At 34.0% G+C, this 25,092-nt stretch overlaps 4 protein-coding genes across 5 annotated transcripts in view; 3 read left to right on the top strand and 1 right to left on the bottom strand.

Annotated features, from left to right (window-relative positions):
• Positions 1-14,769, top strand: part of LOC132909032 (uncharacterized) — a 30,814-nt gene extending 16,045 nt beyond the window's left edge. Inside the window, exon 3 of the mRNA XM_060963627.1 lies at positions 14,751-14,769. Within this exon, the coding sequence (XP_060819610.1) occupies position 14,751 (1 nt within the window). The 3' untranslated portion in view covers positions 14,752-14,769. The remainder of the gene's footprint in view (positions 1-14,750) is intronic.
• LOC132909020 (carbonic anhydrase 6) lies at positions 2,328-13,197 on the top strand. The gene is made up of 6 exons (XM_060963606.1): positions 2,328-2,477; positions 4,731-4,781; positions 5,879-6,034; positions 8,209-8,432; positions 11,539-11,772; positions 12,130-13,197. Exons 1-6 carry the CDS (start codon positions 2,441-2,443, stop codon positions 12,316-12,318), a joined length of 891 nt encoding a protein of 296 aa, XP_060819589.1. The 5' UTR covers positions 2,328-2,440; the 3' UTR covers positions 12,319-13,197.
• The window catches only part of LOC132908992 (anosmin-1), a 35,051-nt gene continuing 12,678 nt past the window's right edge, over positions 2,720-25,092 (bottom strand). Inside the window, exons 3-8 of one of the 2 annotated variants that reach the window (XM_060963542.1) lie at positions 24,568-24,760; positions 22,562-22,891; positions 15,923-16,119; positions 15,109-15,253; positions 14,790-15,007; positions 2,720-3,366 (exon numbers count right to left, since the gene is read on the bottom strand). In XM_060963542.1, the coding sequence (XP_060819525.1) occupies positions 3,346-3,366; positions 14,790-15,007; positions 15,109-15,253; positions 15,923-16,119; positions 22,562-22,891; positions 24,568-24,760 (1,104 nt within the window). In that variant the 3' untranslated portion in view covers positions 2,720-3,345. Of the gene's footprint in view, positions 3,367-12,719; positions 13,711-14,789; positions 15,008-15,108; positions 15,254-15,922; positions 16,120-22,561; positions 22,892-24,567; positions 24,761-25,092 lie in introns of those variants that run through there. The other variant, XM_060963541.1, reaches the window with a different exon arrangement.
• On the top strand, positions 17,087-21,708 carry LOC132909043 (uncharacterized). The gene is made up of 5 exons (XM_060963638.1): positions 17,087-17,871; positions 19,122-19,221; positions 19,329-19,433; positions 20,603-20,758; positions 21,286-21,708. Exons 1-5 carry the CDS (start codon positions 17,087-17,089, stop codon positions 21,340-21,342), a joined length of 1,203 nt encoding a protein of 400 aa, XP_060819621.1. The 3' UTR covers positions 21,343-21,708.

The raw sequence follows: 25,092 nt of genomic DNA, 5'->3' as shown, positions 1-25,092 counted from the left end.
TTCAAACAAATAGGACACATGTTCGTATGAAATATTTTCATAATTTTCATAATTTTGAAACCTCTTGTCCACTCCTAAAGTGTGTCTCACATACTATGACGCGTCCTGTATTTTGAATTTCGCTATCTTGGCCTGAACTATGAATGTAATCTAACAGATTGATAGTGAACATGTTAATGGATAAGACTAATGGATAACATTTATAGCTGTATATTTGGTATAATTAATTAATTTATAATTAATCCCGTTTTAGCGATAGAAATCGTGTTCAGTTTTTATAGATTCTAACTTAATTTGGCACCTTGTCATTACCATTTATTTTGATCTGTAGAGTGATACTTTGTAGAGAGGAAGCATTTAAACAGCAAAGTATCTGTACTTTAGTCCCATACGAGGAGATTGTTCAATTCTCATTCCTAATTTCACTATAAACTATATTATATTCTTGGAACGTGCTCTTAGTTACTATATTACATTGTTATTTTATCGTGTCATATTATATTATTCAACTATTTCTTAATGATTAGTACCCATCTATTCTAATGCATATACTACAGTGATATATACAGAAGTACATATATTTTTTACAAAAGAATTAATAATTTATTAGAATATTAATTTATGGTTGTACATCTACGTATAATGTCAATTATAATAAATGTATTAAAGCATCGCTATCGCAGAATGTAACAAAATCATTGAAATATATGCATACGACCTTTGTATTTATATCTGCACCAACGCATATACGTATAGTACAAGCATAGTCTACTAATTCAGTAGTTGCCGTGCAATCTCCGTGGTCGAAAATCCCGACGTAGCTAAGAAATTTTTGAAGAAGGTCAGTAGAGCGGAAATTGTTGTCCAAGTTGTATCGTTCAACAAAAAAACGACAATTCTATTGTGCATATATATACGTTTAAAATGAATATCAAATATTTTATATTTTTGTTGGCATTTCTCCATCGTTCAGGTAAATTGATACCAGTTTTAACGAAGTACGATTATAACAACAAGGTAACTGCAGTTATATTGTTATTTGAGTATTATTCATGAAGGGACTCAGTTTTAATTTTTAATTTTTAATTTATTATTAATGAAATGAAAATCATTCTCTACAAAGGATAGGAAATATATATATAGAACATCCAGTAATTTTGTCAAGGTTTCTGTTTGCATTTCCTCTGAAACAGATGTGAACACATAAGAACAAGTTGCTTAATTAAATGCGATAACGAATCGCAATATACTCGCAAATTATTGTTATATTTATTAAATCGTTATTATTATAATTAAATTAAATAGTTATAATTAAGTATAGTTATTATTATATTTAGAGTATTATTGAATAAGCAGTAGTTTTGCATTTATATCGGATCGTATCAAAGTGTAAATTTAAGATCGAAGAAAGTATTACATATTGTTGATATCTTGAATCCTCGGTAGATTCAATTCCTCGATAGATAACCTTGCACTAACATTAGAATCAGATAGTGATACACGTACGCTTACCGCCAACCAATATAATAATATTATAGTAATTTTTATTCATTTAGTTTTATTCTATTTATATTTAAGTGACGTATAGAGATTTATAAAGAAAAGTGGATCAAAGCATTAAACATAAATTCCAAATAATTAAAATTTTAACGAATCGTACAATTCACAGTTTCACAAATTAATGAATTTTGAAGGTGGTGTACGTCAATTTACGACCCTGAAAAATGATATTGGTCTAATTAATTCTCAAAAAAGCCATTTGTATAATGAACTTACATCTACTTAAACAGACAGAGGCGCGAACAAATTAAGTAGACCTTATCAGGATTCTTCAATCGATGGAAAGTCAAACACTTGGATATTTCAAGGGAAACTGGGCTTACACCACTTTGAAAATAAGCGGCTCCAAGTTGCTCGTGTTCCACCGTACCAAAGCATTCTCCCAATCACAGGAATTTAAATAAAGTTCTTTCGTGATTGCTTCCAATTGAAAAGTAAAATATGATTGCAAATACGAAATAACAAAGTACAAGAAGCATCGTTACAGTTCATGCGTTTTATTTCTCGAAATCCACGAGTGTTAATGATATTTTAATCCTTACATTTAATTGTCTTCAATTTGAATAATTTTAAACAAGTGCCACTTATTATGTGTATAATTTATGGAAGGAGAAAAGTGACAAGCAGCTTGTAGTAAAATTTTTAATTGGTTGCCAGTTATTTTTTATGCAAATAGGGGTTAATTAGCGTGCGCACACAGGGCAATCACAATGCTTAGTGCAATGCAGAAAGTAAATGTCATATAGGTAGTAGGGCCTCGTGTAATCTCGGGGCTATCTAGCTAGATTAACGTCGTGTACATCAGTTGTAGGCTCATCGCTGTTACGTTCGTGTCATCGAGTAATCGCAACTTCTGACAGTTCTAAATATCATTTTTGCGATGAAGAACTTGTACATAATTTTTACAACTATCATAGGTAAGAGAAGAATTAATTCTAACTAAAACAAAGCTTCGTTTCACATTAGAGGAAAGTACCTCTAATTTTCTGCAGCGTATTTCGTTTTGACATTATATTTTTACAATATAAAAATTTAATATAAAATGTTATAATATAAAATCTGCTTTAATCGTGATTTAAATTACAAATTTATCGTATATAGGAACAAAACAAGAAATGTCAAAAATAGTTAAGGTGCACGAGCTTTTTATAAAAGGGAGAAAATCTATTTTATTCATCAAGTCGTTCATGGGTGAAATCGAATCGAATAAAAGAATAGTTTGTATAATAACGTGAAGATAATATTTGTCAAGCATTGTATTAACATAGTTAAGTAGTCGACGAAGAACGATAATCCAATGAAACATTTATGCCTGGCAAATAAGTAAAAATGTCATCGTGTAAGCTTAAAGTGTGATTGTGTCGGCGCTATTATGTGTTTGCGATTTATAAAAGAGACTAGAGACAGCAATCAGCAAAAATTGATAAAAACAGTGCAACGGAACTTTAATAACCGGAAGCTTACGTTATACTCATTAGAATTCATTTGAATTCTTCATCAGCCGTATGTAAAAGCGCCAATTTAAAAGCAGCGACATTCCTTTGAGGGTCGATTGAGTGTCAATTTAGGACGTACCGAACCATCGTTCGAGTTTTCTCAGAATTTTCGTTTCTGTTTTCCACCCTGATATCTCATTAATGGGAAACCACATTTATTTCTCCGATGTCCTGTTTAGTCAACGGTCAATGAGGTTAATTTTATTTCCTGCCGCACGCATTACTTATCGAATTTATTGGGTGATGAACTCTCAACGCGGATAGACCAACATATTTCACAGGAGACATATCAGCAGGATTGTGTATATACCTGAAAAACAGAAGTTATGTGCTTTTATTCTTGAGAATCTCTATTAAAACCTGTGTACCTTTGGATTATTTATTTACTAACAAAATGGTAATGTATAGCAATGACTATGATAATGATCCATACACATTAACTTATACGTAGATAACAGATTTTTCTGCGTTTATAGGAAAAATACCGAAATGCATGGAATGCACGTAATATGCAGAAACATGTGAAATATACAAAGTACAATATCTGTTATAATATTTAGTGGGCAAAACAGATATTTACAGTATGTGAAAAAATATTATACATAAAAATATAAATTTGCAAAAACATCCTCATTTCGCTTGAATTTATTAACTATTCTTATTAAGCAGTGTTTCGCATAGTGATTCGTACGTGTGCAGTTTTATCTGCATGTTGCAAGAGACATTCTTCCTTATAGAACATAAATTATAGCTAGTTACAAAACGTTTCCTACAACTTATTACTACTTCCTTCGTTGTAATTTATAATCTATATTATAATCGGTTTACATCGATCGCAGTATTACCTGAAACTTTGGTATTTCCGTAATCATTTAAAGATACGAATGCAGCTTACTGTCCGATTACTTCAAGTACGTAAACAGTTAGCTGTTCGTTGTATTAATAAATCTAATAGATAGTTTCATGAGTCAGTATACACATACATACAATATTGTTTATCAAAAGAGAAATTTTAGTCATCGTGTCAATGAAATGTTAGTGTTAGGTTAGTGTAACATGTCTCGTGTGATAATTGTAATGCGCTGACTACCCTTCTTCGTATAGTTCGATGTACAGTAGGATGTAATAATTCGCCTCATGTTCTCAATCGTTGGTTTCCGGACTTTCATTTACGTATCGATGAAATCCTATAATTGTAATCGTATACGGTTCGCACTGTATAGAACATCGCAAAAACAAGCGTTCCATTCAAGATTATTTTCCTATTTTATTGTACAACACACAGGAAGACGTTATGTTTCAGCGATTTAATCAATTTTGATAGAAATAAAATAGTGTTTGCAGAATTACAATATTAGTCTATCGAATCTATAATCGATATAAACATCGAATATCAAATATCGAATATCGAAATCTACCGAACCTAAACCGAAGTTAGCAACCAAATTTTTGCATGATTGTCTATGTATGTGTTAGCATTTTTTATTCGAAATGTATACAAATTAACACACACAAATGTTATTTGTTAATTATATGTTAAATGTTATAATATTTTATTTGATTAACCGTCGGTTCGTCTACTTGAGTCATAACGAAGATGTTCTTTTTAGAGTTTCGCGTAGAGGAGATTGCACTGTACTCAAATCTTTAACTGAAATGTTTCTCTTGTTTCAGGTTTATACGAAGTAACTGCGTCTGATGATTGGTCATATTCGGGCGATCATGGTAATTATTTTTAATCATAAACAAATTAATCGTACTTTATTCGTTGATATCATTAGAATTTATACGGGGTGTTTAGTTTCAATCGACCCACGCAGATATGTCCTATACTGTACGTTATTCGAAAAAGTGTTTGGAATAAAACTTATTTCGTTTAAAGGGCAACATCTTATGACGGCATTCGAGATCTCTAGACGACCTTTGTTATTTTCAGTAGAACTATACATTTTTCTATATATCGTTCGATGCATCGTTTCATTTTCTGCAAAAGAATATGAAGGTTCTTGGGTCGAAAATTGATGAATTTAAAAGATATTTAATCTCGTAAAATTTATCGTATTAAAGATAAGAAGAGATAACACTGTGCTTTTATCTTTATATGATGAAATTAAGACTGAAATGTCTTTTAAACTGATATCTTAATATCTTTTCCTTTTTATAAAAAATTTACAGCTGCTTCGAATGATGTTACCATTCAACTCGATTCGATTCAACTTTCACCACGTGAAAACACGTATAGTTCCGTTTAAAAAACAAAGGTTACCTTGAGATCCTGAAAACACCTCCAGCTAAACAAATCTGGTGATCCTCGTAAGACGTCCCCTTTGAAACACAAGTTTTATTTGAAACCCTTTTTCGTATAATGTAGTTTATGAAATATTTGTGTTCGAGTGTTGTGATCGATTAAAGTGATACATCCTGTATATGTATGCAGAATTACTGGACCATTCTGTTCAATAGATAAAATTATTTGCAGATAAGAAAGCATCGGTAAATCAGAGAACATAACATTTATATTTTCTGTGTCATTGTACCCATCTCGTCAATTGTCCTCTTCTTGCAATCTGTACACTGTACATATAAAGATAATGTAATCGGGATAAACAATGGATTAATTGGATCAAAGCTTTTCGGTTTTAAAGCAACTCGATGGTCATACTAGATAAATATTGCACCTAGCTAGATACATACATATATACAAATAACATTCTATCAGATTGAAGTAATGTTTATTCTGTGATTGCCTATTGTAATAAATATTACTGGTATGTTATTGTTTCTGACAAAGGCTTCATGTTATTATGTTTTCCTCTGTTTAGGCCCGGAACATTGGCCAGGCCTGTGCACGACTGGAAAGAGGCAATCGCCGATAAATATTGCCACCGAAGATATCGTTAAAACTGATCTTGGTCCACTTAAATTCATAAGATACAATACTGGATTCAACGGCAAAATCACGAACAATGGCCATTCCGGTAGGTAAAGAAAAGAAGTAAGCGAACCGTTTTTACGTTACATTTAAATGTTGAATAATTAAGGAGAGAAATTTCGAGGCTTGACTGTACAAGGCAAAATAGGAGGAGAGACGATGAAATTGTATCTAAGAGTTCCTTCCTGAGTTATAAGAAATAAAATAAAAGAATTGGCCAAAGCGCTACTAGGGAGAGCAACGAAAGCGAGCCAAGTAATGAGACGGTATCCCTCTTGTCAGAGTTTCCCCTTTTATAGACAAGTCAGAGTGTCAGTTATTGTTGTGAGTTGCTGCTTGAACTTTTACATTGACAATCTATCACGGGTTGTGTCGTTGCAGTCAATACGAAGGTTACGTAAGCGAGTGGCAAGAAGGGTTAAAACGAGTTTCTCTGTCTATTACGTCTAACGGATGATTAGGTTTGAGTCTTGGATATCTGTTGGATATACGCGAGACAGTCCGAATCGTGTCAGGATTTAGGTGGTTTAGAAATCGTATGAAGCGTTCAACTGGCAGATCCAGTATAGTATCTTATACCTGTCTGAATAAGTATGCTCGTATTTCGTATGACTGTACCAGTTATAAGCTATTCGTTAGCTATCGAAGTACGAGGATTTCAGCTGAGGCTATTTGATCAATGTTGGTTTCCGAGACAGAGCCCCAAATGGGGCACGCATAAGTTTAAGTGGGCTTAATGGTGGCTTTACATATAAGAATCTTAAGCGCTTGGTTTAATTTAGAGTGTCGTGCCATTAGCCACCAGAGCTGCCTGTTAACCGTATGCAATCTGTTGCGAGGAAACGTGATATGGGCTTTTCAAGTTAGCCGCGTGTCGATATAAACACCCGAGATATTTAATATTGTCTGAAGTGGAAATTGGAGAGTTCTGAAAGGTGATAACTGTGCGATTGAAATGGCGTGCGTTAGTGGAGAATACGGTGTGTTGGAATCTTAGCGAGTTCATATTTATTCGGTTATCGATGGTCTTTCGGAAATGAGATCGAGATGGTTCTACGTCGCGGAAGCGCAGCTGCTACCAAAACGTTCGTGCAGAGGATAGCGTGAGAGAAGCACGAGTGTCATCGGCATAAGCGAAGAGATACGTGTCGGAATGTGTAGGAATATCATAGGTATTGAGAATAAAATGGATATGTCCAAAAATGTTGGGTCGAGGAACATCAACCGAGATCTTTTTGACCAAGGAGAAACTGTCACGAGAATCAGCGAATATTTTGCCGTTGATCTCAGTAAGCTTAGTTTATCGATTTTATCGTTATAGCGGAGCTTATCCGCCCTTCGTTTATACGAACCAGGGTTTGTTTAGAGTCAGTTGTACGAGTTCGTAAGCGCGTTTCTATTATCCGAACTACGCAGAAGCGTACTTTCAGTTATACGTGCGCGTGTTCTGAAGTCGTACAGGTCCGTGTGTTTTCTAAAACTGGCATATATTATACATATACAAATTAACTATACACCGAACCTGCTATATATAGCTTAACTTTTTAATCGTTTTACATCGTAATGTAAATAAGTAAGATTTATTTAATTGTAACGTTTATGTTAGTAAATAATCATTTGTTATTTATAAATCCCAATTTTCAACTTGAAAAGTTTCAACATGTTATGTTGTCGACTTGAACGTATAATTTTAATTAATAAATATATGCTATCTTCTCTCATCGGTACTTGAGACATAAATCCCAATGTGCCATAATTAGTTTAAAAGTTATACGTAATTTCTTAATCACGAAAATGCAATTTATACGTTTCATACTCGATTCGTTCGATTTCATTTTATTATATGCAATGACAGATAGACACGCATGTTGTGCATACATAATGAAATACCACATCTAAATTCTTCTAAATTAGTACAATCAATAAGAATTATCCAGTCTTTCGTAAATATTATTCATTCTTAACAAAAATTATTAGTATGCCAACACTTGTGAAACTTCTACAAAATGTTTTATTTGTTTGCAATTTCACCAAAATTAATGTATACCGAATAACAGTATTGAAATTGATTAAGAAAAACTTTCTCAATCAACGAAATATTAGGTTCTCCGTATCTGTTATTGGAAATTATATGATCATGTTGTATATACAAGTATTATGTATCGATTAATAGTAATTGCGTTTCAAAGTACTTTATTTTCTATTTAACTTTTGTTATAGTACAAGTTCGATTGTACGGTGCACCAATTCATCTCGAAGGAGCAAATCTTCCATCCATATATATTTTGGAGCAATTACACTTCCACTGGCCCGCCGAACACACCATAAATGGCATCCGTGACGCATTAGAATTACATTTTGTTCATTATGACGAACAATATGGCAACGCGAATATGGCATCACAACATAAAAATGGCATTGCCGTAGTTGCTACCTTATTCGAGGTACGTTGATTTCAGCAATTTTAATATTTTTCTACATTCTCACTAATAAGTATATTTGCAAAAAAGTTTGTCGCAAAGTTAGTCTTGATCGAGAGATCAGGGCCGTTTTTGTCCCATTCCTTGTTCTCTACCCGTCACCCGTACAAGATGTCTGAAAGGAATCATCGTGAAACTCGATTCAACCAACTCCAAAAGCGTAGAATCCCCGCTATAATGCTCGAGACGTTTACTTTCGATCAACCTGTTGTTGGTTTCTGTCGCTGGATAATGGCAAAAAGTCATACATTAACTTCTAAGGAGTAATCGTAGAAACATTTTCACGATCTGCTAATATTTTAATCGTTGAGTGTATCGTAGAGTATTTTCAAATTCATCGAGCTTAATTGAAGCACTGTCAAGAAAAGGAGAGTTTAGAATGGAAGAAAGGTAAGACACGTTAAAAGAATTAGTTATTATCGAATGATCTAATGTCTTCTGTGACGTAATATACTCGTTTATAGGGGATATATAAATAGGTTTAACGAGTTATACAAATATATCATTTAAATCATATAATCTTTGAATTTAATTTTCGAGATAATATCTTTTTAAACTGTTTCACGGTATATCGATAAATATTTGTATCTAAACTCAAACGTTATATCGTATACTTAATCTGATAGGTACTATTGAATTTTATTTGTATATTTCGCAACTAACTTAAAATAGTTCTCATTATCTTCAATGCATAACTGACACCCTCTGGTCAATGTTTCGTAGAGTATTAACGATGCATATGCGGCAGTAATGTGTTGCGTTCTATCTCAAAACGAGCAATTTTCGCATCTGCAGTTAACATTTACCAGATGGGTCATCTGGTTCATTGATGCAATCCATTGATCATCTCAACTAAATTCATAGCCTACCAACTGCAAGTGGAGATTAACATTGTACAAGTGCAATTTGTACTACGTTGATTTAGACGTGGTTCTCTTGAATGTTTCTCACGACTACAAAATTATTAGCAACAGGTTTACAAAAATTTCATGCGTTGACCATTTTGACAATTTTCAATTTCTTATCGTTGATCGAATGCTGACATCTTCTATCATCCATACACCGATTGCTCCTTTTATTCTTAGTTAGTAACATCCTCTTATCTTCGCTATACATTTAGCGTATTTGACATTTAGCGTAATTTATAGGTGTAAATCGATCTGAAAAATGTAGGCTCCGTTAAATATGGTGATCGTGATAATCATAAATTGCATAATTCTTTCGTCGAAAATCTTTTTTAACGTTCTCGTATGTTCAATATGATTATTTTTTTGTGTCAAAACACTAGCAATTGGTTTCATGTTTTTATTAACGGACAATATAGTATAGACTCGATAAGACTAATATAAAATGAGATTACGAAGAAATATTCTTCGACGATATAAAATAAACATTTAATGGTAACGTCATTCACGAAATTGTAGTACAAAGTTCGAGTCATTAATATTTTTATCATCACCGTAAATCGTAAAGCGGAGAAACGTGATAATGTTGCAAACGCTATTTTCTAAATTTATCTTGCAATTATCTATGCCATTTTCTCCTAATAAATAAATTCGTTCAAGTAAGGGATTTGTTTTTCGACAATCGAACATTGATCGTTCATTTACGTAATGAAATTGGGAAATTGATAAAAAGTGAAATCGATCGGCTAGACTTCTGAAAAGATCGTGCATCGTCATAGCTTACGCTCATCTTGGTCCGCGGTAGGAAAACAAGGAAAGTTTCACACGAGATATTTTATCGTGAATGATACATACATCAGTGATGCCATTTTTCAATTGTGCAACTCTCAGCTTGCTTTGCCGCTGTCTAGAATTGACCACGGGAGATGATTACACCGTTCGGTTCCGTTTGAGTCCCGCTTCCTCTCCCGACTCTGTTACTGGTAGGGTAGCTACAGACGGGTCGATTGGTGAGAAATTTCAGCAAGTCGCCTCGTGTAAATGCAAATTTAGTCGACTGGCTTAATCGACTGACGAACGAGGGTGGAGTGGCAGGTGAAGCTTTCGTGTACGAACACAGAAATTTCGCAGTATGGATTAAGCTAAGTCCACGCCGATAGACAATCGTTCGCAGACACGCGTTGCAGCCGATCGACATTTGTCTTTCGTGGAAAATTCGCAGACGACGGAAAACAAAACTCCAGTCCATAGTTTTTGGATAAAAATCACGTCCACATTAACAGACAATCGTTGACAGAGTTGCGAAACACCCTATAAAATGCACGTCCGCGGGCAGGTGTTTTGTTCTCCATTGGAAAATAAGAGGCAACGTCTGCGGGCAAATGTAAGAATGTGTTTCTTAATCCGTTGTGCGATGATGAGATTCATGACATGGTATTTGCTATCGAGACGAAAGTCAGACGAGACATCCTGTCATGTATAATAGGTGAACCTGGGGTGATAGGTATAAAATGTCCATTTATGTATTAGTGGATGGAATTTTCTGTTAGGTTCCACGTCATGAAACTCAACGTCGTGAAAGTTCTATTTATCGTTTGAGATGTCTATGCTCTTTCCGATATTAAATTAAAATTCGAGTTAATAGACGTAACGCGATGTTCTGGACATAACAAACGAAACTCGAAGCATCGGCGCTGATCGTTGTGTCTGTTCTCCATCATGATTCGTAACACATCACACCGCTGACATCAGTCTTCGTGATCAGATCTGATATCTCGAAAGAATCCTATCTTCTCACACTGCGAATGTAAATCTGAATAATATGCATTATAATCTGCCCAACTCGTTTTCCGAGTAATTTGTAATTTATATCTATTTTTAATTTTTGTTAATACAGTATGTATAGTAAGTTTCCGGGTGTAAAAACAGGACATTCCATTCGATGATTTAATTGATAATCTTACGCTACATGCCCGACAAATATATTGCAGTTACGACAGAACTTCGTTTACACGAGCTCTATCTATTCGAAGAAAATTTTTAATTAATACTCGAGCAATCGATATCTTTATAAAACAATTATTATTGTAGATGTATGTATTAATTGTATCGATGCGACGTGTAGATATTTATATAACATGTATGTATGTGAAATATCATTTCAGTTAAATAGCGATGACAATTTGGATATAATGCCAATTTTGGAAGCAGTGGAATTAGTATCTAACGCAGTGGGAAAAACTACTGCCTTGATGGGAACAAAGATTATTCCTTACCGCTTTTTACCAAAAGATCATACGACGTATTACCATTATGACGGATCGTTAACTACTCCTGGATGCCAGGAAATTGTCATGTGGTATATCCTTGCCGAAAAACTTACGTTATCAGAGCAGCAGGTAAATTTATTTCTCGATTTCTCATCATCTATTTATATATATCTAACGATGAACGTTTAACACGTTGACTGGCACGGTGATGATCGGTGAGCCGCGTTGTTAAATTTTTTAGAACCATTAAAACAAGATAGATTTCATGATCTGACAAAGTTTAGAAAACGTAAACGACACACAGGTAACACTGCCAGAAAAAATTGCACAAATACGATATAATATTTTACAAGAATTAAACACTATGACGTAGTATATTTGAATTTATCGCGACACCCAGGACAAAATATGCGAGCGATTCGCAAATAGGTATATATTAAAATGCAACATCCTGTAGAGTCTTTACTTTATATCCTTCGTTTGCAGTTGAACATCTTTAGAAACGTTGGAACAAACAACGGTACACTGATCTTCAATCACAGACCAACGCAGAGTGTCGGAGACAGGACAGTTTATCATCATTTGGACGGATATTCTTCCGCGACAACCAATTTGAGCAATTTACTGAACGTGTGCTTTAGTCTCTTGCTAACCAAATTGTTATATTTCAAATAATTCCAATTAACTTCACCTGTGAATTTAGAATTATCTGATCGCATAAAACGCGATCGATATACCGTTGACAGACATTCAGCGATTCGAGAAATCTCAATTGTACCGTGCATAATAATGGGATAATATTTTTCATGGTTATGATATATCGAAGGATTATAATTGTAAGAGAGATAAATGCAGTTACAGTAGCTCGTGAAAGCAAACACCTCTAGAAAAACTTTCGACGAATACAGAGCGTAAGAGAACATGTGGGACCCACTTCGGGCGCTGATTGCACTTCATCCTTCGCACATAGCAATAATGAGAGGGGGCAAGATAGGGGAGAGGAGAGTTCGGATGAAGCGAAGGAGGAGGAAGATGAATTAAGAGGTAGAAAAACAAATAAGGAAACTGGTTCGTACGAGTACTATTATGCGTTTCCATAATGATTCATGACTGTTCACAAGTAACACAAGATTTGGTTCTAAAGTGGTCCGTCTGATTTAATCCTAAATGTACGGTAACTTTTATATGGATTTCCGGAATGCTTTCATATTTTATCATTATAATCGCGACTGTTGCGTCTCATTATAGTGCTGAAATTTCAAAATGTTTCGTATAATGCACGTAATATATTCGTAACAAAGTTATATCGTAAGTGTTCGAATACTTTCGTGAGTCATTGTACATACATGTATGTGTAAACACAACGTGTACACGAGTAAGATTCAGCGACATATAACAATAAATGAAATATACGCGTCGGTGAAGCAAGCCATTATATGTGTAGAGCATATGAGAATGAACAATACAACCGGTTGTATATATAATTTGTGACGTGATAAACGACATGTGTACATAATGTATATCTTTGTAAATGATTTTACGTTTAACGAAAAACCAGCTAGAGTAGCATTTAGACATATTAATAATATAGATAACCGGCTAATCTTTCACCATTAATGATAATATTCTGTCACAATTATTTTATAACATATACTTCTTTCGGATAATATAAAGATTATAAAATTAAAATTTTGTTTGTTATCCTCTTTATGGTTAATTAAGAGTACATAGTATAAGCATTTAAGAAACTAATTAAGTTTATTTGTATACTTGAATATGTAATTTCGAAAAATAGTGATCATATATATTTACTTATGGCAAGGAACTATTTTGCTAAAGATAAGTATCGTAATGTCGTTTTCTCTTTGACGACTTGCTTTTGCACTGGATTATTTTATTATGTAAGAGCTTGCCGTCTTTTTGTTCTTCCGACTCCTTCGAACAACCAGTGGTGAGAAATTCTATACTGGCACCATTGTCATCATTATTTATATTGTTGAATACATTTCGTACGTTCACGTTGTATGTGCATTCACTTTGAAGATGTTTTATTTCAAGATGCGGTGTCTGAAAGCAATAAAGTTTGAAACAACGTAAGTTGCATCCGATTTATATAGTATATACGATCATCGGTAGTATCTGTATAGTAGATACAGCATTTATGAACATTAAATAAAAGAATAAAGAAATAATTAAAAAAAAAAAAAAAAAAACAGATAAATGAAAAAGTAACGCACAACATTTAAGTATAAATATATGTAAATATATATATACTCTTATTCACAAGTATTAGGACACTTATGAAAAATAAGATGCACCGAAGATATTTTTAAGAACATATCAAGAATTGTAATTATTTCGCCTGTAACCTTGTTACTATTACTATTCTTATATTCTATTCGATAATAAACATTTCATCGATTATAAAAAGTACAATTAAATCTTTTTCTCGGTTATGGGCATTTCTCTGGCTTCGTGGTTAATGAATTTTGGTATTTGTGTCACTGGACTTTTATCCTATTTCATAATTGATTCCGTGAGCCAGATTCAAATTTGTTTTTTTAATTGATTAAAAATTTTCTGAATGAAACTCTATCAAATAATTGTGAACACGAATATGCGAATATAATTACTAATTTATTGTGTTCTTATAACGTCTCACGAATAACTTACTACATTACAACATTAACTTACATATGTATATGCATATAAATGCATACTCAAGTATGTATATTAGTACATGCAGTAAATACTGAAATAAATTATTGCTATGCTTTATAACATGTAATATCGAAAGATTTATATTCCATGAAAAAGATTCCATGAAAAAGTATCGTAGTAAGTATTGCCTGTAATTACCAATTGGCCTAAAATACACATACTGTTACTACAAATCGAGACAAAAGAGTCCAGATACTTATGAGAAGCATACTCGTTAATCCGTTATTTTTTCCTATAATTTTTCTAAATAGATTTCACGATATGGATCGCCATCTTGCACGAATACAAAATTCTAACGGATTAATTATTTTCCAAATAATCTAGGTCAGTTATCACGTTCCGTGAAGAGACCTAGCAAGTGTTAATACTAATACTTATGAACAGAGGTGTATATATATATATATATATATATATATATATAATACCTGAACAAGTTTCCACCAGGTTTTCTTCCGACGGGATATGGGTTTTTCCTGCGAAGCTGAGCAGGATGCCTCTCTCCAGGAGACGTTGTACGCCTTTACATCGTGGTTCATCGGCCAAACCAAACGTACCTTGACCTCGCCGCAGTGACAAGTCATTCGCCGTAGATGAAGATCGCCGTGGTATCGCTCGCATCTGCGAGATCGCCTCCCCAAATCGGCTTCAATGAAAGGGCACTTCTTCGTTTGTTATGCCAATTATTAGGCTCGACAAAAATACCAGTAGCAGATGGAAGAAGAGCAGGCTGGAATTTCATCTTACCGTATGCCATGTAATCGGTGCTATTGAAAACTTTCGAGGCTTTTCGCGACAACAATCGCCGGCCACCGTACAGTGCAACAGCTTGCACTTGGAGGAAGTACTGACACCTCAGTTCCAAGTTTTTCAGTTCGTAACACGTTTTGTCCTAAAAATGCAAGGAAAAGAAAATCACTTTCGTTAACAAATCATAGTGAAAATATATAGGGTGTATCATAATACGCGGGGCCCAAGTTAGGATGTCACGAACATTTGTCATTGTTTTTTGCACCTTCTGTCTACTCTTCGATTCGGTCCCACATATTATGAAGCACACACCCTGTTATACGCCCTGCATATTGCGCATCAACCATCCTGTAGTTATTTCTAAACCAACGTATATTTATGAAAGAATTGTTTTAGATATAATAATAGGTTTTAGATTGAAAGTGGATAACTAGAAATAAGTTATATATATATATATATATATATATATATATATATATATATATATATATTTATAGGGACTCACATTTCTGCGAACTGAATAGAGACTAAGCATACGTGTAAAAGTTTGCTGTCTAGCAATAGATATAAAGATAGGTATAAATAACGAGTTCAGAGTAAAAACTAGAATGTAACTTGTGATATTTGTAGTTACTTCTAAACCAATGTATATTTGTGGAAGAATTAGAAAATTTAGTGTAAAGTGAAGTTTCTTATCGCTTTAATATTTCACATAATTTACACGAAAAAGGTGGATATGTTAAAAGAATGGTGAAAATAGAGCGTGTAATGATAATTAAATACTTCTGTATTGTAATTAAGTAGAACTTACTTTCAGAACTGTTCTATGATAAACGAGAATGGAATCATTAGTCGGTCCGTGAACAAGGCGGCTCCAAAACACTTTGTAAAATGTTATCGGCACATCTGAAGCTGGTTTACTCCATCTTAGGGCAATACGCAGTTTTCCATCTACCAGTCGCGCATCGGATAGAGTCAAGTTTTGTGGTTCTTTTGGATTCCGTGGGTCTAAAAGTAATAAATTACCCTTTAAATTTATAATATGACAGCCGCAAAGAAAACTTTGCTTCTCTCTTCCCCTCTAATTTCTGTCGCAAAACTTCGTGAAAACTAATTGAATGTTTTCGTCGTAATTGTTAATTTATGATATTGTTAATTTATACATAAATTTCTACAACAAAGGAAAGTACCCGTGCGACGTTCCCGATGTCTCGGTGATAAATATACGCTACGTTTATGCATAATAAAATATACAAGGCTATCTTCTGTCATACAAAGATAATTAAAGAGAGACCTACAAAGTTGTAATTACATGACGAACGATCGACGATTCAACCGAAAGAAGTTTAAATTGCACGTGATATATTATGCAGGCCAATGTATGGCGCTACTGGTAAAAATGATAAATGGATAAGCAGATCAACGATGGAATGACAAGGTGCGGTATTATCAAATATTTCAGACCGATAGAACATTCGCGAGCCTCTCCATCGACGAAAAGCATAACGTTGACTATTAAAACATTGTTTTAAGCGATAATATATCAATAATAATATCAGATAGTAGATTAATAGTGAAGAAGTTATTAAAAAATTAGATATTCGATCAACTACATATTATCGTTGCAGCCGACTTTCAATTCGTTCCACGTGACAAATGGAACATCTGTATTATACTTTACATAGCTGCAACGTATTAATTTATCCAGGACAGTTTCGTATTTGTATTATTGTATATTATACGAATTAAACGTAAAGAAATCTTCCATAAATAAAAGGAACAGAAAATTTATGGAAAGAAATTTACGAAGAAAAATTCGTTTCAATAACTTCTATCGTTATTATGGCTGTCCAATGATAAGATGAAGCGAGATATACAGGAGAACACAGCTCAGAGAACCTATTTATAATTAAAAATTGATTACGTATCATATATTCTTGTTCTTACTGTCGAACAGAATTAGTTAGCCAGCGGAATGGATTTTCGAGACTTGAATCCTTTTAACATTTTTTTAAGTACGCTTTCGGCGAATTTTTTACCGATGTCGAACAAAGAAACGAAATTACCCATCTTTTTCAAAATCTACTCGATCATCGTTTGGTTAATAGAATTGACATATTTTGTGGCTTGTGTTGTCGGAATTTTGACTGCATCGAGGGAAAAAGCATTGAAGGATGGAACGGTAAACCTTGTGATCGCGATAGAAGCGCTCGTGCTAATGATTTATATGCATAATCGTAAGAACGTACTACGTGGATTAATTGGAAAATTAAACCATCTCATCGAAGGCAATAAAATACTTCAGAATATGATAGTTAGCGCACTGGAACCAATGGAGAAGCCGCTGAAAATTTATACGGTTGCTAGTGTTGGTTCGCTCGCTCTTTGGATATTATTGCCGCTTATCGAAGTTTTTCGGAAGAACGAGTTCCATTATTCGGATTATCGAGTGCCATCCATTCTATCCAAAGAACCTTTCCCACTCAGCGTTTTCGTTGGCGGTGTCATCTTCCAGGTCGCCGGTGGTACATTCACGCTAATCAGAAAGATTAGTTTAGATATCTACACAATGCACATTATTTTGTTAACGACGGTTCAATACAAGTATCTTCGAATGAAATTTGCGACGATATTCGAACAGAAAGCCGAAACTTTAAACGGTTCGTACAACGATATTACCCGGCAGAATGTCTCGTTTAGGAACAAAAGGACGATCCAGGAAATGAGACTGTTGACCCGCCATTACGAAACTGTAGTTGAGTAAGTATAAGAACGTGATCGGTATAAATATTCATGATATATATAAATGAAAGTATATGTATTAGCTCGTAGAGGCATAAGCGCAAAAGTATTTTTATTGCACGATAAGTTTGTTTCACGAATACCTACACGATAGCGTCGCGTTAAAACGTAAAGGAGGCGAAAAAAAGAAATTTTATCGTGTAAAAAGCGTACTGCTTTGTAACAACTACCTGCACGCTACATGTATACGACAATTCCTGAGCGGCGCCAGTAGTTGGCCGCAAATCGTACAACGTTATTAGCACGTTAGAAGTCGTACAGTTTCGTTTTCTTACAGTACTATTTTACATTACATGCACGGTATTAGTTTTTTCTTTACGTTTCTCACACAAACAAATAAACGCACATTCTGATAACTCATTACTGTAAAAATTGATTGTCTCTTGCATGTTGGTCTTTACGATTAGTGGAGCGTTCACAGCGTTCACGGCGTTCAATATCTATCGTCAATATATCGTTTATATTTCGCAGTTCTCAACATCGTGTTACGATCAAAAATCTCTCTAGACGATCAACATATCGTACATCGTCGATACAATATTGTCAGTGTTCGATGAAAAATTGCATTTTCAATTGCAGTGTTCAATTCATTATCGAAGATACATTGCGTTTCGAGTTAGCGTTTAGCGACGCCTAATTAAAAGAAAGCTCTTTGAACATTTTTTAATTAGAGAAAAGACACATTAAATATCCTTTGATTTTATATAGGCGTAATATATGTATAATTCGAGATGAAAATATGATCGATTTGAAGTGGTATGATGATCCATGATTAAGACTTAAGCGATATGCTTACAAGATTTGATGGCAATCTGACAATCGCGTTTCCTATACATTTTAATTTTACTTTAGCAACAAATATTCACGAAAATATTCCTCTTTTCACATACATCGAATGTCTCGGAAGATTTTTTATGAAAATTTTAAACATACATAATTTTTTACAATTACAAATGTACCAACAAGAAAAAGATACATTAATTTGTCTTGAATAATGTATTTCGAAGAAACATTGAAACATTTCTCTTACCTCAACAACAACGTACACAAATTTACACAACAATATGAAAAATGGATAATTTGAAAAATATACAGAATTCATATAATATACATGAAATTTTGTGAAATTTTCCAATTTTGATGACTTTGTAGATGTGGTAATATCGCTTATCATTTATTGTCGTAATAAAATTTCGTAATTATTGTAGGATTGCTGTTACCTTGAAGAAATTGCTTTTTCTAAACGTCGGAGTTCATTACATAAACAACGTTTTCCGGTTCTGCTTTCTAAGTTTTATGTTCGTAATGGTATATTTTAAGTTCCAACTTCTTAATACAGAATTTTGTTTCCTAGTAAATTCCGTTTCTTCTGTTACTGCTTATCTTGTACAGAGAACAACTATTTATATTTTCAGAGTACTAATGTGTTTTCCGAAAAATGTTTAGTTATGTTGTATACAATTGGTGCGCTGATACAATTTTATATATTGTGCTATTGTATCCAAGAGCTACTCGACGCGGTAAGATTTTTTAAATAGTATAACTACTTATAGTACATCGAATTATACGACAAGCAACTAGTAGTTTGATATCGATAAGAACGTGATATTGTTTTTCGCTAGTTAATCTCTCTTGGTTAATAAGATATATATTTTAGTGATAGCAATGCGATAAACAAACAAGAAAGGCTATATACACACATATAGATATTAAATTTATATACATCCATGAATTCTAATAATATCAGGTATACAAATGAATAATCCAAATTTTGTTTAAACGTAAAAAGATTGACAGTAAAATGAAACGGTTCCTCCGCCCTTTCGTGGCTACGTATTGTTAACATCTTACTATTGAAAACGACATTTAGCGCAGTTTCAATATAATCCTAAAAAAAAAAAAAAAAAAAAAATAGTCAATTCGTAAATATCAATAATAGTAGAAGAAACAACGGAAAAAAGTGCATATTTGTCGCTGTATTTTTCATGAATTTCCACAAGGAAATTGATGCGAATTGATTTGTAACTTTCTCGGCGAAGGTATTGTATCGTACGATGAGTGTACGTTTTGGTTTAAACGGTTTGAAAAGCGGCGACTTTTGTTCGATCGACAAGCAACGCTCTGAAAGCTCGCGAAAGTGCGATCACGACGATTTTAAAAGCAACTACCGACCGAGAGTTCGAACGAGAGTAGAAACGCAAAAGCAGTTTGCGGAGTAGCTAAAAGATAATACAGCGGATCGAATCACCTACACGAAGTGGGAAAGATCCAGAGAGAAGAGAGGTGGGTGTCCTGCGGAGGATTGCTGCGTGATAGCGCCAGACCTTAGGTTGCTTTTGATGCAAAAGACATCGCAACGAGTCTCAGATGGGAAATTACGCAATATCTGGTACATTCAGCTGACATCGCTCCATCAAACCAACACCTGTTTCGGTCGACGTAGTCACTTTCAACCATTTGATGAAATATATAAAAATAAAAATAGCTGGACGACTTATTTTTAGTAAAAAATTTGTTTCACTCTTTTTAAAGATAAATCTCGAATCTGTGAAAAAATCGACATTATCGAATTATTCATTTGTACACCTAATATAGTTTATGTAATAAGATTAATATATTTACACGTACAAATACGTTATATATACATATACGATTGTACAACGTATTAATATCCATTCGAAATTCTTAGAGCAACGCTGTAGCCGACGATGTAATATATGAAAAGTGGTATTTGCACGACGTACCACTGCAACGTGCAGTTCTTATGATAATTTCTGCCAACAAACTAGAGTGCAAATTATCCAACTCTCGACACATTGATTTAACTTTGTCGTCATTCATGTCGGTAAGTGTTTGTACTGTCTTAATAATAGTAATTACTTTTACTTGATAATTATGCTACCTGTTACATACAATACCTCCAGAAGTAAATCGAGTCAATTGACCAATTGCCAAATGTTTTATATAGAATTTCTTTTGTTATTGTATTTTTATTTTTAACGTATAGTAGCGTAATTCGATCGATTTGCTTTAGGCAATGCCGGATTGAAACTTTTGGTGGCCTGGGACTATGGACCCAGCGTTGGGCCCTTTCGTAGAAAGACGAGGGGAGACATTAAATAAAATTTAGTTTCCAATAAATTATATTTAAAAATTAGTTACTCGTTTTTAAATTTGTATTCGTATTTAGGAAAATCTTTTCGATGGTTCGAGAATGGTGGAGATTCTTGAATGACTAGGCTCATGGCTATAGCTCCCCTCCTCTAGTCCTCTTTTAATCCGGCCCTAACTTTTAGACAGGACATCTATATATAATTATAGATAATTTAATTAACTACTCTCTACTTAACTAATTTCTCACTGTTTTTCTAGATCCTAAATCAAGCATATTCCGTATGCTTATTGTTTCTTAAATCAAGGCCTGATTAAAATTTAATATTATAACGTTATGCAACGTAACATATCTTAATCGTTAATTAATCTCTACAATATAATTAAATATAGCATCGTAAATAAAGTATTTATTTAATTACAATGTAACGTCAACGTTTGAAGAATATGATTACATTTTATGCGATAAAACAATTAATATGGCCATAAAAATAAAGATGGAAATTAAAAATGTATTACATTTCTGCAATAACTACAATGATTCGTTTAATTTCGATTTCATGATAACTGGTACTCACAAATTGGATTACCGCGAACAGTTTCTCGCTTCTGTTAACCATTAAATAACAGAAACGATCGGCAAAAACCAAGTACACGTACAATACTCATTCGCGATAATCTTTCATCATATCTCGAGTCGTGACACAGAAGTTGTTGCATCAAATTCAGTGGGAAGAATAACAACGTTCGCTGTGTGCACTTTGATTTTTTTTCCCTGCGTGATTTCCATGTCTTTTGCAACGTATAACAAAAGCAGGATATTTTTCAGAATGAACGACGAAAAAAGGAAATGACATAAAGTGGTTACAGGAAACTAAAGACAAATTTTCCGTAACTAAACTTGACTGCTTGTTAAATTGATTCCTTGTCACGATAAGTGTTTATAGATAGCTAGTAATTGAGTTTGGTAATTGAGATACCACGTAATAGTTCGTTTCACGCACTATTTCCACCTGGAAACAAGTTTGCAGAGACCTGATTTTAAATCAGGACAACGTGCTGCTCGCTTCAAAACTGGAATAAGCACGTTAAGTGCGTACTTGCGTTGTTCTTTGGACGCAATAAGAGTAACGCAGAGAAACCTTTGATGAATTCTTTTTGTTCTCTAACTTGCGCGTATCGTTCGGATTCTCGCGGAACAATCGCGAGTTCCCCCAAGTTCCAGCAATCGCTGGATGGTTAGAACTAATTCGTTTGCAAAGATTCTGCGATATTAATTAAGTGGTTTTCAGGCCATTCCCTTCTAAAGCTAAGTCGAACCAATTGTAACATGGATAGTGGCGTTTTTCGCACGGAAGTGTCCTGTTCCAGATATTTGGCAATCGTTTATCGCACGCTATTCGGAATTCAGTTTCTACGTAAAATAATGTATCTAGCTTTTTATCGCGAAAATCGTACGCCAGAATTCTTCGTTGATGCAGGTTAATTATTAGAAAAACACCGTAACAGAGAAGAACGTGAATAATGTAGCGCTTACCTTTTGTTTTGAAAGGTTTGGAAGGCTCCGAGTATCCTCGGGAGCCATTTGCATTGATGGCTGCTACACGAAATTGATACCAGTGTCCTGTCTTCAATCGTTCTCGAATCGTTGCGTGTGACTTGGATGAAACGTGACGAACAATCCATGGACTTGATCTAGATTCCAGGTATCTTGGTCCAAGTAAATGTCGTTCCTCCACCAAATACCTCACACCTTTCATTCCGCTAGATTCATCGATACGCTGTGCCTTAGAATTATACCAAGTCAAAGAAACCAAGTTGTTCTTTTGTTGCCTGATTTGGACATTCCTGGGTATCAAGGGTAAATCTGAAAAAAAGAAAAGAAAAAGAGAAATGCAAAAATGTGAATTTTATCTTGGTTTGTGCGTAAATACGTACAACTCCCACTGAAAAGTTTCGAGCACCGTTTGCAATTTCAAGCTACGATAAACGGTTGAAATTCTCGCAGGATAAGCAACACGATATTTACATCATCTCTTCTTACACGAAACAACAAATACAGAGATAGTGCTGTGTCCGAATATTAATGACAGTAACTGTGTTTCAACGAGGGAATGCCGCATAACATTTAGTCTTGCAGGAAGGCCTGTATCGAATGACTTAATTGGGTCAACTGCTGTCGAAATACCTTGTAATATACTGTTCTAAACTGTAGTTATTATTAACTGTCGCAAGCTCTTATAAACTGTTGTTGCAAAAAGCTTGTGTGTCTTAAACAAAAAAAAAAAAAAAAAAAAAAATTCTGCTCGTCGATTGGTTTTCATTGAATGCAGTGAATTTGTAATTAGCGTGCCTCTATGGTATCACGTACGCTTTCCCATGCACCTCTATTGTACGGTACACCTTCGTGAAGAGAAAGTGGTCCTTTGTACCGGGATGTGTCTGAAGCTTCGGACTATAATTAGGCAAAGTGGTGGTTTTGGCTTTCGATAAAGCGCAGAGTTACGCTCAGCTAATTTCTAGACTGCGGTTTTTTATGCATTTGTAGGAAATTTAAAAGTGTAAAATTTCACAGAATGCAAAAACGTAACGTGAGCAAGCAGATATGTGAAATATCCAAAGCATAGTGCTTTCTATAATACTGTGTAGATAAAACAATTTTCTACCCAGGTCGTATTTTTTCAATTGTATTATCAAATAGATGAATTAGATCTATCAAAAATCCACGATCTATTAATCGTTTTAACCCTTCGGAAACATCGAGTTAATTATATTTGTAGACACGGGCATGCCAATTTTGGTCTCCTTTCTTCGAAAGCTCGTAAACGAAAATCCTCAAGCGTCTTAATCCGGCCAGACGGAGTAAGTTTCGGATATTTCTATAAAGTGTGAATTAAAAAAACATTTGATCTATATTTGCGTTGGTTGGACTAAGAAGTTGGCGCGTTAAGTCGAATATCTTTTATGCAAAAATTCTTGCTTATTATTGTAATGTGGATTGACGTAACATAAAGTAAATTAAAAATTCAACACTTTTAAGCTTTAGGATTACACCATTTTTGTAGTCACCAGCGCATTTATTCCCCTCTTTGGTGAACATTCATAAAAAGACAGCCACCTCCGATTTCCAATAATTTTTTGATATACCGTTGTAGTCAGCTTAAGTATTTGTTGAGAAGGTTTCAGTCGGGACTTCCCGTTTATCGAGAAGTTATTATCAGGAAGAGTTTTCACTGTGTGTATTATGTAAACAGTAGTTTATTTATTGATACAATAGTGGGTATCAGTATCTTTGATACACTGAAAAAATCATGTAAACTGTTTATACATCGAATAAATATAAATAATTTAATCGCACGTTTTAATTGGTTATTCGTAAAGCATGGAAAATCAGTGTTACAAGCGCATCAGCCGCAGATACAATCACACTAATACACGCGCACTACCTCTCATACAATTAATTGTTTTATATTGTAAATTAGAGAAATTACGTTCGTGTAAAGAAAGCTTAATTATAAATGACAAATAAAATCTAATGCGTACCAGTTACATTGTGTAAACCGACGGGATGCATGCATGTGACACCGCAATCATGTCTGCAGCATTTTGCTAAATCTGGGCAACGAGAGTCATCGACGCAAGTTATCAAACAAACAGCTTCAAAGGGTGACATGGATGCTTTATCAGGACAGTGACCAGGTTTTGTGTAATTGGATGCCAAGCAATTTTCCATACACTAAAACAAAACAATACATCGAACAGTTATACTCACATATATGTACAATATATTATATATTCTGTATAAGAAAATAAATATACAAAAAAGGGAAAGTAATATAAATAAAAAATTGTTAAATATATATCAGGGAAGATTCTATCTCTTTCTGGTTAAATTGTTTCGTTTTCAACGTCCAGAAATGATATTTATATTAAAATTAAAATTGTCCCTCCGCATTAACTGATATTGGTCATCGTACAAGTAACATTTTCAAGGAAAAAAAATTATTGTCTTCCAAATGGCACCTACAGCCTTTTTTATTTTCACTCTTCAACTGTTTCGGACATCTG

The sequence above is a fragment of the Bombus pascuorum genome, chromosome 7, assembly GCF_905332965.1.
Source record: "Bombus pascuorum chromosome 7, iyBomPasc1.1, whole genome shotgun sequence".
Classification (NCBI taxonomy): Eukaryota; Metazoa; Arthropoda; class Insecta; order Hymenoptera; family Apidae; genus Bombus; species Bombus pascuorum.
Note: the sequence above shows the minus strand (reverse complement) of the source record. Positions and strands in the feature narration are given on the sequence as shown.